The sequence below is a fragment of the Cyrtonyx montezumae genome, unplaced genomic scaffold (assembly GCF_038088225.1).
Source record: "Cyrtonyx montezumae isolate F1298 unplaced genomic scaffold, pur_monq_1.0 scaffold_6, whole genome shotgun sequence".
NCBI classification, from domain to species: Eukaryota; Metazoa; Chordata; class Aves; order Galliformes; family Odontophoridae; genus Cyrtonyx; species Cyrtonyx montezumae.
Window position 1 is genome coordinate 18,859,287 of NW_027072067.1, and position 13,917 is coordinate 18,873,203.

The 13,917-nt window shown below is 54.8% G+C and overlaps 3 protein-coding genes across 4 annotated transcripts in view; all 3 read left to right on the plus strand.

Moving 5' to 3' along the window:
- IFT122 (intraflagellar transport 122) overlaps positions 1–3,386 on the plus strand; it is a 28,951-nt gene extending 25,565 nt beyond the window's left edge. For both annotated transcript variants that reach the window (XM_065749458.1, XM_065749456.1), the window contains 5 exons: positions 19–130; positions 547–675; positions 1,488–1,567; positions 2,192–2,356; positions 2,952–3,386. In XM_065749458.1, coding sequence (XP_065605530.1) covers positions 19–130; positions 547–675; positions 1,488–1,567; positions 2,192–2,356; positions 2,952–3,041 — 576 coding nt within the window. In that variant the 3' untranslated portion in view covers positions 3,042–3,386. The remainder of the gene's footprint in view (positions 1–18; positions 131–546; positions 676–1,487; positions 1,568–2,191; positions 2,357–2,951) is intronic.
- Positions 3,387–6,854: 3,468 nt separating this feature from the next.
- RHO (rhodopsin) lies at positions 6,855–9,832 on the plus strand. Its single transcript, XM_065749338.1, has 5 exons — positions 6,855–7,509; positions 8,262–8,430; positions 8,504–8,669; positions 8,752–8,991; positions 9,455–9,832. The coding sequence occupies exons 1-5, from the start codon at positions 7,149–7,151 to the stop codon at positions 9,572–9,574; spliced, it is 1,056 nt and encodes a 351-aa protein (XP_065605410.1). The 5' UTR covers positions 6,855–7,148; the 3' UTR covers positions 9,575–9,832.
- Positions 9,833–10,973: 1,141 nt separating this feature from the next.
- LOC136056930 (histone H1.8) lies at positions 10,974–12,218 on the plus strand. The gene is made up of 5 exons (XM_065749339.1): positions 10,974–10,989; positions 11,101–11,384; positions 11,482–11,611; positions 11,682–11,737; positions 11,817–12,218. The coding sequence occupies exons 1-5, from the start codon at positions 10,974–10,976 to the stop codon at positions 12,135–12,137; spliced, it is 807 nt and encodes a 268-aa protein (XP_065605411.1). The 3' UTR covers positions 12,138–12,218.
- Positions 12,219–13,917: the final 1,699 nt, after the last annotated feature.

Here is a 13,917-nt window from a genome sequence, read left to right on the forward strand (position 1 = left end):
GTGTGTGTGTCTTTGCAGGAGCTTGTGCCCTTGTGCTATAGGTGCTCCACCAACAACCCTTTGCTAAATAACCTAGGGAATGTCTGCATTAACTGCAGGCAGCCTTTCGTCTTCTCCGCTTCTTCCTACGGTGCGTTGGAGTATCACAGTTTGTTGTGCTTTTCAAGTAGGTAAATGTTAAAGTGAACGGGGTCAGTTAGCACTTGGTTTGTTCTCCGTGCAGTGTTTGGGCAAACAAATCTGTCCTTTGAATGTTGTTGGATTGGACTGAGTGAGTGCTTCACGTCCCAGGGACTGCTGGATTTCACTGCACTGCAGCAGCAAAGCACTGCTTGGTTGTGGAAGCCTGAATGTGTGAAGTGTTCAGTGCTGATGCCATCCTTTGGGAGTGTGGGGCTGCTTTTGTTTTCGTTCATCATGAGAACATGTGGGAAAACTCCATTAGAGAAGGCAGAGGGTGTTAATCTTCATTCAAGAGCACAGTGCTCTGTAGGAGGCTGTTCTGCCATCGTGCACATCCGATGCTGTGTTTTTCTCACCCTTCAGAGGTTCTGCATCTCGTCGAGTTCTACTTGGAAGATGGTATCACAGATGAGGAAGCCGTATCTCTCATTGATCTCGAAGCTCCAAGACTGAATAAAGGAGGGACAAAATGGCAAGAGATGATTGGTGATGGTATCCTGCTGGTTAAAAACTGGTTCTCATCCCTTTCTTAGAAACAACAGTTGGGTTTTTTGGGTTTTTATTTCTGGGGGGAGGTGCTTTTTTGTGCTGTATGACAGAAAGCATATGTTGTTTCCTTTTTATGATAGTGTAACCAGAGTGGTCTTTTAACCTTATGTTTTTGTGAAGGTTGTTCATCACTAGAATGCTTCTGATCACATGAAATGGCTCTTTCAGCAGTGGAATGCCACACTGTACCTATTCTGCTATAACTGCTTTCTATGGAGAGTGGGCAGGACCTGAAGTGTGTTACTCCTTCCATTAACAGCTTGCTTCAGAGGCTGCTTTCTCCTTAACAAGGGAACCAGCATGGACTTGCTTCATAACCATCCATTTTGTAATGTTTCAGCATCCAGGGCCCCCAGTTGTTGTGGGGCTGTATAGCACTGGATGCAGAGCAGTACACAACAAAACACAGTCTCTAACTAAAATAACTTGAGATGTAATTTAAGGAGGTTGCTTCATTTGCTTTTTGCAATGTCAGAAGCAGACAGACAGGAAATAAGGCAGAGCTGATGTCATATTTGGTTATAGTCAATTTTGCTGCTCTACAGCAGTTGCAGTGATAAAATTCTGTAGTTACTGCAATCAGAGCGAGCCCTTCTCCAGCATGCTCCACAGCAGTCCGGGCACTGGAGCACTTTGAGAATACTTTGACCCTCTGGAGCAACAAGGATACAGTCCTGCTAGAATGATGATGTATTTATTCTGTGAGACAGCTGATCTTAGAGGACCTGTAGCTCTTCCTTAAGAAGTGTATCTAGATGCACAGAGCCTGAGGCTTAATGACAGCGCAGTTATTACGGAAGATGACGATCCCTTTACAGCAAAACTGAGCTTTGAGGTAAGAGCTGTGCCTGCGTCCTCAGACATTTATTTCTTGCTATCAGTAGGAATACAGAGGAAATATTCCATTAGTGCATACTGCTGTTCTGGTGTGAGTGTGTGATGTAGACTCCCAGAGGAGAGATACAAAGCAAGGGAGTAGGAGAGAGGGCCGGAACATGAGAGGGAAAGGGATTTATGAGCTGATAACTCCTATCTTTAAATAAATAAATAAAAACAAAATGTTTCCTCTGCTGGGAAATGCCCTGGGAAACAGGCACGTACAAAGATCTTAACGTAGATGTTCCTGGGATTTGGTTTTATCATTGTGTCTTCCCTGGCTCCTTCTGTGTCTGGGCAGAATAGCAGTCATTACCGTGAGGTTCTAATACATGCCTCTGGGCACAGGTGTTATTTGCAAGATGTCGTGTTAATGTGTAATAACAGAAAGCCATGGAGAACAAGTTAGAGGTGTGTCTGGATGCTGCTCTCACTGAAGCTGCTGCTAAACCAGGCAGTGAGGATGGGACCAGACTCAGGCCGGTTCTACTGAACCGTACTTCGCATTTCACAGGCTCTTACTAATCCCCAAAGGACTTTGCAGCTGGTAGCAGTAATTCCTTTTAAACCTTCTCTCCTGCAGCAGGGCGGGTCAGAATTTGTTCCTGTGGTTGTGAGCCGTGCTGTTCTGCAGTCCATGAGTCGGAGGGACGTCCTGGTTAAGCGCTGGCCCAGGCCGCTGCGCTGGCAGTACTACCGCTCCCTGCTGCCCGATGCCTCCATCACCATGTGCCCCTCCTGCTTTCAGGTAGCTCTCACTGAGGGGGTTAAAAAGCCCCAAAGCCCACAGCACCTGAGAAATCAGCTGAAAATTGAAATGATTGATAGCCATACTTTGAAGTACATTTAGTAATTTAATGAGACAGAGACAGAGGGCAGTGGAAAAGAAAGTGGCAGGGCACAGAGAAATGGCTGCGTTCCTAAAAGCTTGAGGTAGCTGAGTTTGGGAAGAAAGCTGAGAAGCTGTGCTGGCAGCTGGTCTAGCTGGGCATCACTACATAAACTGTTGGCTTTTGGTGCAGTCCCTCTGGTGATTCTTTCCCTCCCAGGAATGGCTTTCTGAAATACTGGAATTCAGTCTCATTTGGTTACATGCTCTCCAATTTTCATCTGTCCCTCTGCAAAAGTAATTGATTGGTTTGAGCATCTTCAGCTGCACTGGCAGTGGTCTGTGCAATATTTGCTGCTGTGTTCCGGGTCGTAGCTCTGGCAAGTAACTGAAAGAAGAAAGCCAATTCTTGTGTAATAGTAGCTTCAGAAGGTGTCAGAAACCCCCTTGATATTAGATTTTCTTTAAGCTGGTCAGAGGCTAACTTGTCCCTTAATCTGTTTCTAATTCATAGATGTTTCACACAGAAGATTATGAGCTTCTCGTACTGCAGCATAACTGCTGTCCATTCTGTAGAAGGAGAATAGATGAGTCAAACCAATGAAGAGAAGTGATCTTATACCTCGGCTGAGAGACTTCCCTATTGGCTTGGCAAGGCACTTGTATGTTCTTAGGTTTCCTAACAACCTATTTGTCATCTTATTCTATTTTGGACATGAATGGAACTGAGCTGAAGGAAATCCAAGGATTTTTTTTTTTTAATGGAGATGTCTATTTTGGTGAATGTCATCTATATTACCCATATAAACAGCTGAAGTGCCACAGATTTTTACAGGAATGTTACAGTCAAAATAACCCACTAATTGCTTTTACTCCAACTTGTGTTAGAACTTAAAATTTTGTCCTTAAAATGTACCTGTTATTGACAGCTTCAAATAAATGGGACTATTTTTCAATACTGTCTCGAAAATTCCTTTTTAACCTATGTAGAGCTTGTTAAAATCTGAAATAATGTGTTTAAAGCAGGTTCAAATCCAAAATAACCCATTTCATTTCATGTTAACCGAGATACCCAGATGTAAGTTATCTGTTTACTGACACGCTGCTGATTCTAGTAACAGCGTGTTTACCATCAGTGAAAGAAAAGCCACTGACCTAATGGGCTAAACTGAGTATATTTGCATCCTTAAAAGTATTATGTTGCTGGGCAGGAATACCACAGCAAGTCGTGGACTCGGAAGTGCTTTCCCACAGTTCCTCCTCTGTACCTAAGGACAGGACGGTTCTTGGTCTGCTGAGAAGAAAATGGTTAGTGGTGCAGCTCACTGTGTTCACGGAATCATGGGATAGCTCCCAGGAATACTGACATCCTTTCAGTTCTTGTGGTGCCACCCGAGTGTAGCTTTGTGGTGTGGGCACACGTGCCTGCCTGAGCTGGCACAGCCCCGTTGGCCGTCACGCTGTCTGGAAGAGGTGATGTGAGGAAGGAGCATTCCCAGTGATGCTTCACTCCAGGGCCGTGGGGAGCACAGTAAGGAGGTGGGAGGAGATGGACCTGCCTTCCAATTTTCTTTACTGCTGCCAAGTAAGTGGTTTGAGGGAATTTTAACAACCCAGCTGTTTAACCAAATGTGGTACTTCCATCCCAGGAGCAGCTAAGCCCTCATGCAGTTGTTTGCTCACTTCCCATCTGCCCTGACAGAAGAGGAGAGAATCAAAAGAGAAAGCAGAAAAGCTTGTGGGTCAAGGTAGTTGTGGATAAAGGTAGTTTCATAAGCAAAGCTATGTTTGCAAGCAAAGCGATGACAAACGTATTCATTGCTTCCCCATAGCGGGCAGATGTCCAGCCACTTCCTGGAAAGCTGGGCCCCAGCGTGAGTCACAGCTACGTGGGAAGAAGAGCACGATGCCATCGGGCCTGGAACGGCCCTGGGGTCAGCAGTGCTCCTCGTCCACCTCCGGCCCATTGCTGGGCAGCAAAGTGGGGAGCAGCACAAACCCCCAGCACTGCCAGCAGTGCTCAGCAGTACCTCAAGCACTGATGTTTCATCAAGACTGTTTTTAGCTGCACATCCAAAACGCAGCACCACGAGCTGCTCTGAAGGATGTTAACTCCATTCTGGCCAGTCCCAGTACACAGAAGTACTTCTGTGCAACTGAATCTCTTGAGGGCGTTCACTGAGATGTTCTGCAAGTCCTGGACGATTTGTGTGGGTAACAGCTGGGCTGGGGTTCGGTGGAGAAGTGATAGGTTTCTTGACTTGAATCCAGTTTAAATGGTGCCCTTGTCAGCTGAGCCTTGTTGCTATGACATCCTCTCTGCCACAAACCTCTCTTTGTTTTGATTGGGAAATTATATTTCACTTCACTGTATTAAACTGTTGGCTGAGATCGGCGGCTGCTGTGAAGCAGTGACCACGCGGGCGATAGCACAGTGCACACAGCAGTGCTGCCCGGCTCCCTCTGGAGAGCGCCGTGCTCTGTGCGGCCCCGCGAGCAGCACAGAGGGGCTGGGCAGTGCTGGGGGTCCCTGAGACAAAACTGCATTTCTGAGTCCCTCAACGGGCCCTGACCAAATTTGCTTCATTTACCACTTTAAAAACATTCTGTTCTAATTAGCACTTGTCTGCTTTCTGACTCATACATCACTGTTTGCAATGAAGACGTTGTGATTGACATTGATAAACAGTGCTGTGTGATATGTGAGCCAGAACGGAATGCAGCTCCGTCTCCCAGAAAAGAGCTGGCTTCACTGAGCTGGCAGGAACGGAAAATCTTACAAATGAATAGACCAGGTTTGTAATTACACAGACAAAACGGAGCAAATGAGGAAGCTTCATTTATTTATTTATTATCAATCTCTTTGTGAATACAGTCTAGGTTTGAAAAGAGTGCTGGGCTTCTCCAGGCAAAGCTGTTCTCCACACATCTGTAAGTCAGGAAGATGCGCCAGCTCCGGGATGCTTCACATCGTGAAGTGACTTCGTGATGCCAAGTCTCTGGATGTGCAGAGTTCCCTGAAGCTTTTGGTGGTTCACCACCTGCTCTCTTCCACTTGCCCTGCACCTCCACCGTGTCACCGCTCGCCTTTCCCACTGCTGGACTGCCGTGGTGACGCAGGTTAGGCTCTAAGCTCAGCACAGCAGCTGCTAACCTCAGCAGGGGCTTATTGCATCAGAGCTTTGCGTGGTGTATTTGTGTATTGGGGAGATAAACCTGTAATCTTGTGTGCCCAGGTACAGATATGAACAGCTGCATCTGCAAGTAGCTGGAGGCACTTCTCTGGCCTTGGCAACACGTGAAAAGTTAACTGGGAGGGACTCAGCAGAGACCCTATGTGGTAGGCTCCTCTTTGCTCCCCTCGCTGCATGTGCTGTCCCATTGTTTCTGAAAAGTTAAAGCCAGATAACATCTAACAGCTGCTGGCTGGCACAAAGAATGCTCCAAGTGACACTGGGCACATCAAGTAGGGAGACAGAGACACTGGGGACAAGGGAGGCTCCAACGACAGCTTCTCCTGCAGCTCTAGTGCCCATCTGTGTGGAATTCACCCTTTGCAAGGCTTCAGGGAGGCTGAAGATGTCTGTCACCAGAAAAAGAGCTCAAATGTTGACTTCAGCTCAGAACTTGTGCCTTGCCCATGACCCTTCTCCGATCAAGGCAGATTGGTATCTGCCCAAGATGGATGCACATGGTTACTTTTTAGGTGCTACCGTGGTTGCCATGATGCAAACCACATATAAAGCCAGGACCAGAGGAGGTGATACAACTGGAAACCTGCTAGCAGGATCAGTGCTTCACTGTATGTTCAAACCTTCCCAGACAAGTTTTGCAGCAGAAAACGCAGGTGGCTGAGAGCACATAGAAGAAGGGCAGTGGATGGCCGTGCTGACAAGCACACCTTTTCATCGGCCTACCCTGAGAATGGCAGCTGTGATGGGGATGAGCTGCTGTCACAGCCCTGCTGTGCTGCTGTAAGAGCAGCCCTGTTATGGAGGGACTGCACCATGCACATCCAGCCCAGCAGCATCTGCAGTGCCCAAACCCATGGCCAGGGGGTTCTGAATCACCAACTTCACTCCTGTTTGCTTTGGTGGAGCACAACCACAAGAAGGACCCCATGTGCTTTCTCTTTTTCTGGCATTCTCTGCCTGTGGACCCACTGGTAACATGTCCCGTTTCCCATATCCGTCTGTGGGTAAACTGAGGCATTTTGAACTGATGGGTGGTACAGCCTGTGCTGGGCTGGCGGGGCACTCCGAGGGTCCTGGGCAGCATGGGCTGTGGGCATCCATCCCAGCCACAGCGTGCAGAGTGCGATGGGCTCAGGCACCGCATGCCGGGGAGCCAGGCCGTGCAGGTGGGGCTGCCCTCCGGACTGGGCCCCCGCTGTATGACCATGAACCGCGGACTCCAACAATGACAGTGTGGGCCAGAAACAGGTGTCACCTTAATACCTACCCAGAAAAGCCAATTACCCCGGGGTGATTATGATTAATAACTCCCTAAGCCCTAATCGCGCTGACAGCGGCGCCTGCAGCTTACCCCTGGGGGCACTTTATAAGGGCTGCCCGACAGCGGCGGGCGCAGCCGCCTCTCCCCGGTGACGGCGCAGGTTGGGCGCTGGCGGGAGCCCGAGGGCAGAAGGATTCCCCCCACGCACAAAACCCAACACTGAGTGCAACTGAGAAGCACCTCCCGAAGCGCAGCCATGAACGGGACGGAAGGCCAAGACTTCTACGTGCCCATGTCCAACAAGACCGGGGTGGTGCGGAGCCCCTTCGAGTACCCCCAGTACTACCTGGCTGAGCCCTGGAAGTTCTCGGCGCTGGCTGCCTACATGTTCATGCTGATCCTGCTCGGCTTCCCCGTCAACTTCCTCACGCTGTACGTCACCATCCAGCACAAGAAACTCCGGACGCCTCTAAACTACATCCTCCTGAACCTGGCGGTCGCCGACCTCTTCATGGTCTTTGGGGGCTTCACGACCACCATGTACACCTCGATGAACGGGTACTTTGTCTTTGGAGTAACGGGGTGCTACATCGAAGGCTTCTTTGCTACGCTGGGTGGTGAGTCCTCCTCATTTTCAAAACTCTTCCGGCAGAAATTTCCTCAGATTTCAGGAGCGGGTGGGAGAGCGCACAGATGCTCTGGGAAGGAGAAGTGTGTGTCGGGCTGCTGCAGTGCTGCCGTGCTGCTGTGCTGTGTTGTTGCAGTGCTGCAGTGCTGTGTTGTTGCAGTGTCTGCAGCGCTTTGGGGTGGGAGGTGAAGGAAGTGGCAGAGGACAGCGTTGTTTTTAAGCCTTGTTTCGGCTCCCTCGGGTTCCATCTCCCGAGAACAGCAGCGTGGCAGTGAGCAGCCCTGCATGCCCTGCATGTCCTTCTGGTTCACTGTGTGACAGAGCAGCTCCGATGGCTGCGGGGCCACGCGGTCCCACAGAGCCACCCCTCCTGCAGCATCAGCCGGGGGGAGCAGGTGTGAAATAAGGGCCTCCTCTGCACAGCTCAGCTCTCAGCTGCACTCTGCACAGCTGCTGGTGGGGTCAGGCCCGCACACACAGAGACCCAGCAAGCTGCAGGGCCACGGGCATGTGGGTGTGGGGCCGTGCAGGAGGAGGGCAGGAGCAAAGGAGGATCTTTCCCCCCACTGGGGGTCTGGAGGCACTCCCCCCGCAATGGTGCTCATCCTCTGTTTCGTTCTGTTCCCGCACAGTGGGTGGAGGCTCGCTGCTGATGGGGTCTCCCCCATGCCGGGTCTGGCGTGCTTTCATCCTCCCACCACTCGAGGTCCCCTCATCTCCATCCCTCTCTCCCTGGTGCAGGTGAAATCGCTCTCTGGTCACTGGTCGTCCTGGCCGTGGAACGATACGTGGTGGTGTGTAAGCCCATGAGCAACTTCCGCTTCGGGGAGAACCACGCCATCATGGGGGTTGCGTTCTCCTGGATCATGGCCATGGCGTGCGCAGCCCCCCCGCTGTTCGGCTGGTCACGGTACGGGGGTCTGGGTGTGGGGTGTGGGGTGTGGGCAGCTCTGCCGGGCTCTGACCGCCGTGTGTGCTCGTAGGTACATCCCCGAGGGCATGCAGTGCTCGTGTGGGATCGACTACTACACCCTGAAGCCAGAGATCAACAACGAATCCTTTGTCATCTACATGTTCGTGGTCCACTTCATGATCCCACTGGCCGTCATCTTCTTCTGCTACGGGAACCTGGTCTGCACTGTGAAGGAGGTGGGTTCACACCCCCCCCAGGCCCTGTGCCCCACATGGGCTGAGCCCTCCCGGCTCCGTCACCGCCCCGCTCTGCCCGCAGGCTGCTGCCCAGCAGCAGGAGTCCGCCACCACCCAGAAGGCAGAGAAGGAAGTGACCCGCATGGTGATCATCATGGTCATTGCCTTCCTCATCTGCTGGGTTCCCTACGCCAGCGTCGCTTTCTACATCTTCACCAACCAGGGCTCGGACTTTGGGCCCATCTTCATGACCATCCCGGCATTCTTTGCCAAGAGCTCTGCCATCTACAATCCCGTGATCTACATCGTAATGAACAAACAGGTAACGGTCAGCTGAGTGCCTCTGCAGTGCTCCTCTTTGTATCAGCTCTGGGAGCTCCCACACCTCCAGTGCTGTGAGCCGCGAGGGGAGACCGCGGGTCCTGCATGCTGCAGTGCGGGGCAGCGGAGTGACGCTCACTCCTTCGCACTGTGCAGGTCTCGTTGATGCACACACCCGAGCCACGGGCACGCTGGCACAGCTGGGGCTGCCTCCCACAACCCCAAGTGCTGGGAGGGAGACCTCACGGCACAGTGCCATCACGCCGGGGGCCTCCAGCCAGCTCCCATTCCAGCACACAGGAGCTGTACCTGCACTTGCTGCTCCTGCTATGACGGTCCCTGTGCTGGACAGTGCCCGCAGCACTGCTGGGCTCACTTCTCACCACCCCGGGCTCTGGGCACAGCACGAAGGCAGCCCCCCACCGTCCCCCCGCCCTCACCGTGCCGCTTCCCCTCTCTTCCAGTTCCGTAACTGCATGATCACAACCCTCTGCTGCGGCAAGAACCCGCTGGGCGATGAGGACACATCTGCTGGAAAGACAGAGACCTCCTCCGTCTCCACCAGCCAGGTGTCCCCTGCGTAGACCCCACCACACCAACCTCGCCCACTGCCAGCGCCCGCCCGCCCCTGCACGGCCCTGTGGGGCGGGCTGCTCTCCCGACCATAGGAACCCTGGGAACAAGGCTGTGAAAATGTACACGTTTTGTAATTAAAATGCGAAAGCTTAGCTCCTCCTCCGCTGGCATAACTCCGTGCTTCTCTCTCTGTTGATTCACTGAGGGCTCACACCGTCGCACCACGCAGGCCCTGCAGCCCCGGGCACAGCGGAGCCATCGCCCCCTCCCCCACCCCAACCCGAGGCCTCGGTGGGGCAGAGCTGAGCCCCCTCCCGGCTCCGCTGCCGCAGACAGAGCCTGGCAGGCGCTGGGCACTGCCGTGCCGCGCTGGGGCGGGCTGAGCAGCGTGCCGTGCCCCAGCACCGCTGGGATGCCGGGTGGGTTTTGATGCACACACGTCTCTCCGTGCCGCAGAGGTGGCGGTGCAGATCCCACCCACGAGCAGTGGGCGCCGCGCGGTGCCGCTGCAGCTGGGCGTGCGTGGGAGCGGCTCGGCGCCCTCTCCCTCCGCTCAGCACCGCACCGTGCTCCCGGTATCAGACCCTGAGCAGTCCCACTCGGAGCCCCGGGACCCCCCCCCACCCGCAGCCCCTCCCGCGGCAGTGCCCGCAGACCCCCGCCCTCCCGCGCCCCCCGGCAGCGCCAGCCCACGCGGGGCTGTGCCCGGTGCTCGTGCTTTTGAGGACGGATTGGTGCATCGCTGAGCCTCCTCCGTGTTAGAGCAGGCAAGACATGGGAGCATATGGTGCAGACACCGGCATATGTTCCAGGCACTACAAGATGGCAAATTGCAATGGTAGCAGTGTTCATTTTTATTTTTAGCTCGGTTACACAAATAAGATGTTTTTCTTGCTGTTCAGTGTTATCAACATTTGAAACTATTTTTGTACATTATTATCCTCTCTGATTTCTAATCCTATGCAGCTTTGCAAGGTCTAATAAGGAACATACAGAACCCGCGCGAGTTAAATCTTTAATAAAGAGCAATTTGCAAGTACAATTCTCTCATTATTTTTTTTTTATCGATACTTCTGCATATTCAGTGAAATCTGAAGATCAGCGGGTCATGAATAATGCAGTGTTCGGGCTGATGTCTGACTCGGGTGCTTCGGCTCCGGAGGGAAGAGGAGGAAGGTCGGGCGACGTCGGGGCCGCGCTGAGCCCGGCCCTGTGTCACGCGTGGGGCCCGAGGCGCCGAGGCTCCCGGACGGGTTCCCGCCACGTGCCCGAGGCGACCACCGCGCTCATGCGCGACGTGGTAGGGCGCGGCAGTTCGCAGCTGCCCGCCGGCCCTCGTCGTTAGCGTGCGGAATCAGATAAATGAGCCGCAGGTGATGGGGGCTGCAAGCAGAGCTGCCGCGCCCCATGGAGCCCCGTGCAGGTCGGGGCCTTTGCTGGGACGGGCGCGGTGACGCCGTTGGGCTTTCGAGGGCTGCGGCCGTCGGGGCTGCGGCCCGCCCGGCTCACGCTGCCCGTTCCGTGTCCCCCGCAGCCACGGCCGCCGGCTCTGCCCGGCTCTCCAGCCTGCTCGCCCCGGGCCGGCGGGGCCGGCACCCCCCCACGCTGCACATGGTGCTCGAGGCTCTGCGGGCGCAGGACGGGAAGAAGGGCGCTTCGGTCGTGGCCATCAGGCGCTTCATCCTGGCCAGGTACCCCGCGGTGGACCCCGTGCGCCTCAAGTATCTGCTCAAGCGGGCGCTGGCGACCGGGCTGAGCCGCGGCTTCCTGGTGCGGCCCCGCAACTCCTCCGCCATGGGGGCCACGGGGCGCTTCAAGGTGAGCGGGGCGGGCGCTGCCCGGCGCTCCCACGCGCTGCCCGGCGCTCCCACGCGCTGCCCGGCGCTCCCACGCGCTGCCCTTCCCCCGCTCCCAGCTCGCCCCGACGAGGCCGTCGCAGAAGCAGGCGCCGGGACGGGAGGATCCCGAGGAGGGCCCGGCCCCGAAGTTGGGACGCGGAGCGGCTGCCCGGGCCGCTGCGGTGCTGCAGAGCGATGCAGGGAAAGGTAACGGGGGCGGGACGGGGCGCGCCCCCGCGACGTGCTGTGCCCGCGCTGATCTGCTGCTCCTCCGCAGGCGCTGCCAAGGAGAAGACGAAGGCGGTGAAGAAGCCAAAGGCAAAGCCTGCAGATGTGAGTGTGGCTGGGTGACGAGGTGCCCGAGCGGCGGGATGTGGCGCGGCGGCAGCCTGAAGCGCTCTCTCCCCTCCAGGCTCAGCCGGCGGTGCCGGTGAAGCCCAGGAGCGATGATGGAGTGAAGCCCCCCCGGGCTCCTGGCAAAGGGCGGTCGGGGCCCCCCGCAGCTCCTGCTGCCAAGGCTGCGGGAGGGGACAGCGGGGACCGCCCTGCAGGTGCTGGGGCGAAGAGACCCCGGAAGACCCCAGCAGACAAGAGCAAAGGGAAGGTACCCGAGGAGGCCCAGGAAGCTGCCTCGAAAAAGAAGGGAGGTAAAGGCAAGGCAAGGAAGCCCCGGGCAGCCCAGGGGGAGGAGGCTGGGGCGAAGAAGGCAGCCCCCAGCAGGAAGGTGTCATAGGGGCCTCAGGACTTTGGCAGCGCAGCACTGTCCCCAGCTGAGCCTGGGCTTTGGGGTATGAGGTGGTTTTAATTCCCAGGTGTTAACCTCTGTTCATTCACTACTAATAAAGGTTGTCTGATTCATGGAACAGCACAACTCCTGCCCTGCGTGCCCATTTCCTGAGGCCCATATCCTCCAGCCCAGGGTGAATCCGGAGCCTGACCTTGCCCCATGTAGGATGGGACGGTGTGCAGCCTCGTGGAGTGGTGGTGAGCTGCTGGCCTCTGGGAGTGGCCGGCCAGCAGTGCTGGGGTGGCCCTGAGGGGCTGCAGGCTGGTGGTGAGCCCCAGTGCTGGGTGATGCCCAGGCAGGGTGCTCTGAGCTGTGACTTGATATGGTGACATCCCCTGGGCCCTGGGAAGCTCAGGCTTGACCAGTCCCGCTAGAGTGGGGCTGTGACTCCTGCAGCCCTGGTGTGGGGTGTGCGTCTGGCCTCGTACCTTCCCAGCTGCTCTTGTGCTAAGGCCTGGCTGAGCTCAGATGACAGCAGTGCCAGGGCAGTGAGGATGGATGCATTCATGGTGCACAGCAGTGGCTGGAACTGTTTAAGCTCCATCCACATTAAAGAGTGAAGATAGTGGTGCTTTAGGGCTCAGAAAAGAGCTTGGGGTATCTGCAGCAGAGTGTAGGGATTGCTTCTGCTCTTGGTGTCTGTGCACAGTACCCACCCCAAGACCCCTCTTGCTTCTGCTGGCAGGGTATGAAAGCTTTCATATGATAGTTTCAAATGCCTAAATTTTTCCTGCTCTGTGCAGAACAGAGCCCTTGTGAAGGTCAGTCTGATAATACAAAGGTTGACAGTCCTCCTGGGTGAGAGAAAGTAAGTGGAAGTAAAACTCTCTTCCTAAAGAGGATTTAGCTAATCTTCAGCTGGCTTTGCCAATGTCCTCCAAGGCTTCTGGCCTTGCTGTGGGGCTTAAGCAAGAGCTGAGCAAACTAACTGCTTTTAAACTTCAGCCTTGGCCATTTTGATGCATCTTTAATGAATCTGAACTCGTGTTCCCCGGGGTCAGGGTGAGGGGTACTGCAGCAATAACCCAGCAGAGCTCAGCTGCACTTTCAGTGGTGGTCAAACTCACATGACAGCTTGCCAGCACAAAGTGTTCCAGAGCAGGGCAGGAGCTGCGTCCTGCTCACCAGGCACTGAATATAAAGCATAAGGCTACTCAAGAGGCCATATTAAGTGAGTGGGTTTAGCTTTACTAAGAATCGACTTTAATGCAGGAAAATCCCTATGGTGTCCATGAAGAGCAGCTTTACTGGGAGATGGTGAAAGTGAGAGGATTTCAGCAGTGCCGTGGTTATCAAGCCATGCAGGCTGGGAATGGTGTCACGCTGCTGAGGCCAGAAGCCTGGAGGGCTGTGGCAGTGCAGAGCAGGCACTGGGTTCCCTTTGCTGGGAGAAGGGACAGTTGGCTGCAAGACTGCTCCTGGCAGCACAAGGGTGTCCAGCCCCAGGGGTTGGCATGGTGATGCTGGTCCTGGTGTGTGTGGCTGCAGTTTGTTCAGGTCCTCATGTGGCTGTTCTACCTTCTGCATCAGTTCCTCTTCTGGTGGGACCTTCCTGCCGTGCTGGGCAGGAATGGTGAATTGCTGCAGCCTGGAGAGGGTGAGGAAACAAGATGGAAACAGTGCTCCTGTGCTAGAGGAGCACAGTAACTTGTGTGGTCTGTGAGAGGAAGGCATCTCAGGCAAGGGACAGCCTCAGTGTCAGGCATCCTCTGTGTGCTCCAGGAGC

Coding starts and splice junctions, on each gene's coding strand:
- LOC136056930 (XM_065749339.1), top strand. Junction 11,385..11,481: donor GGGCCACGGGGCGCTTCAAG/GTGAGCGGGGCG, acceptor CCCCGCTCCCAG/CTCGCCCCGACGAGGCCGTC. Junction 11,612..11,681: donor GCAGAGCGATGCAGGGAAAG/GTAACGGGGGCG, acceptor GCTCCTCCGCAG/GCGCTGCCAAGGAGAAGACG.
- RHO (XM_065749338.1), top strand. CDS start 7,149: ATGAACGGGACGGAAGGCCAAGACTTCTACGTGCCCATGTCCAACAAG. Junction 7,510..8,261: donor CTTCTTTGCTACGCTGGGTG/GTGAGTCCTCCT, acceptor TCCCTGGTGCAG/GTGAAATCGCTCTCTGGTCA. Junction 8,992..9,454: donor ACATCGTAATGAACAAACAG/GTAACGGTCAGC, acceptor CCTCTCTTCCAG/TTCCGTAACTGCATGATCAC.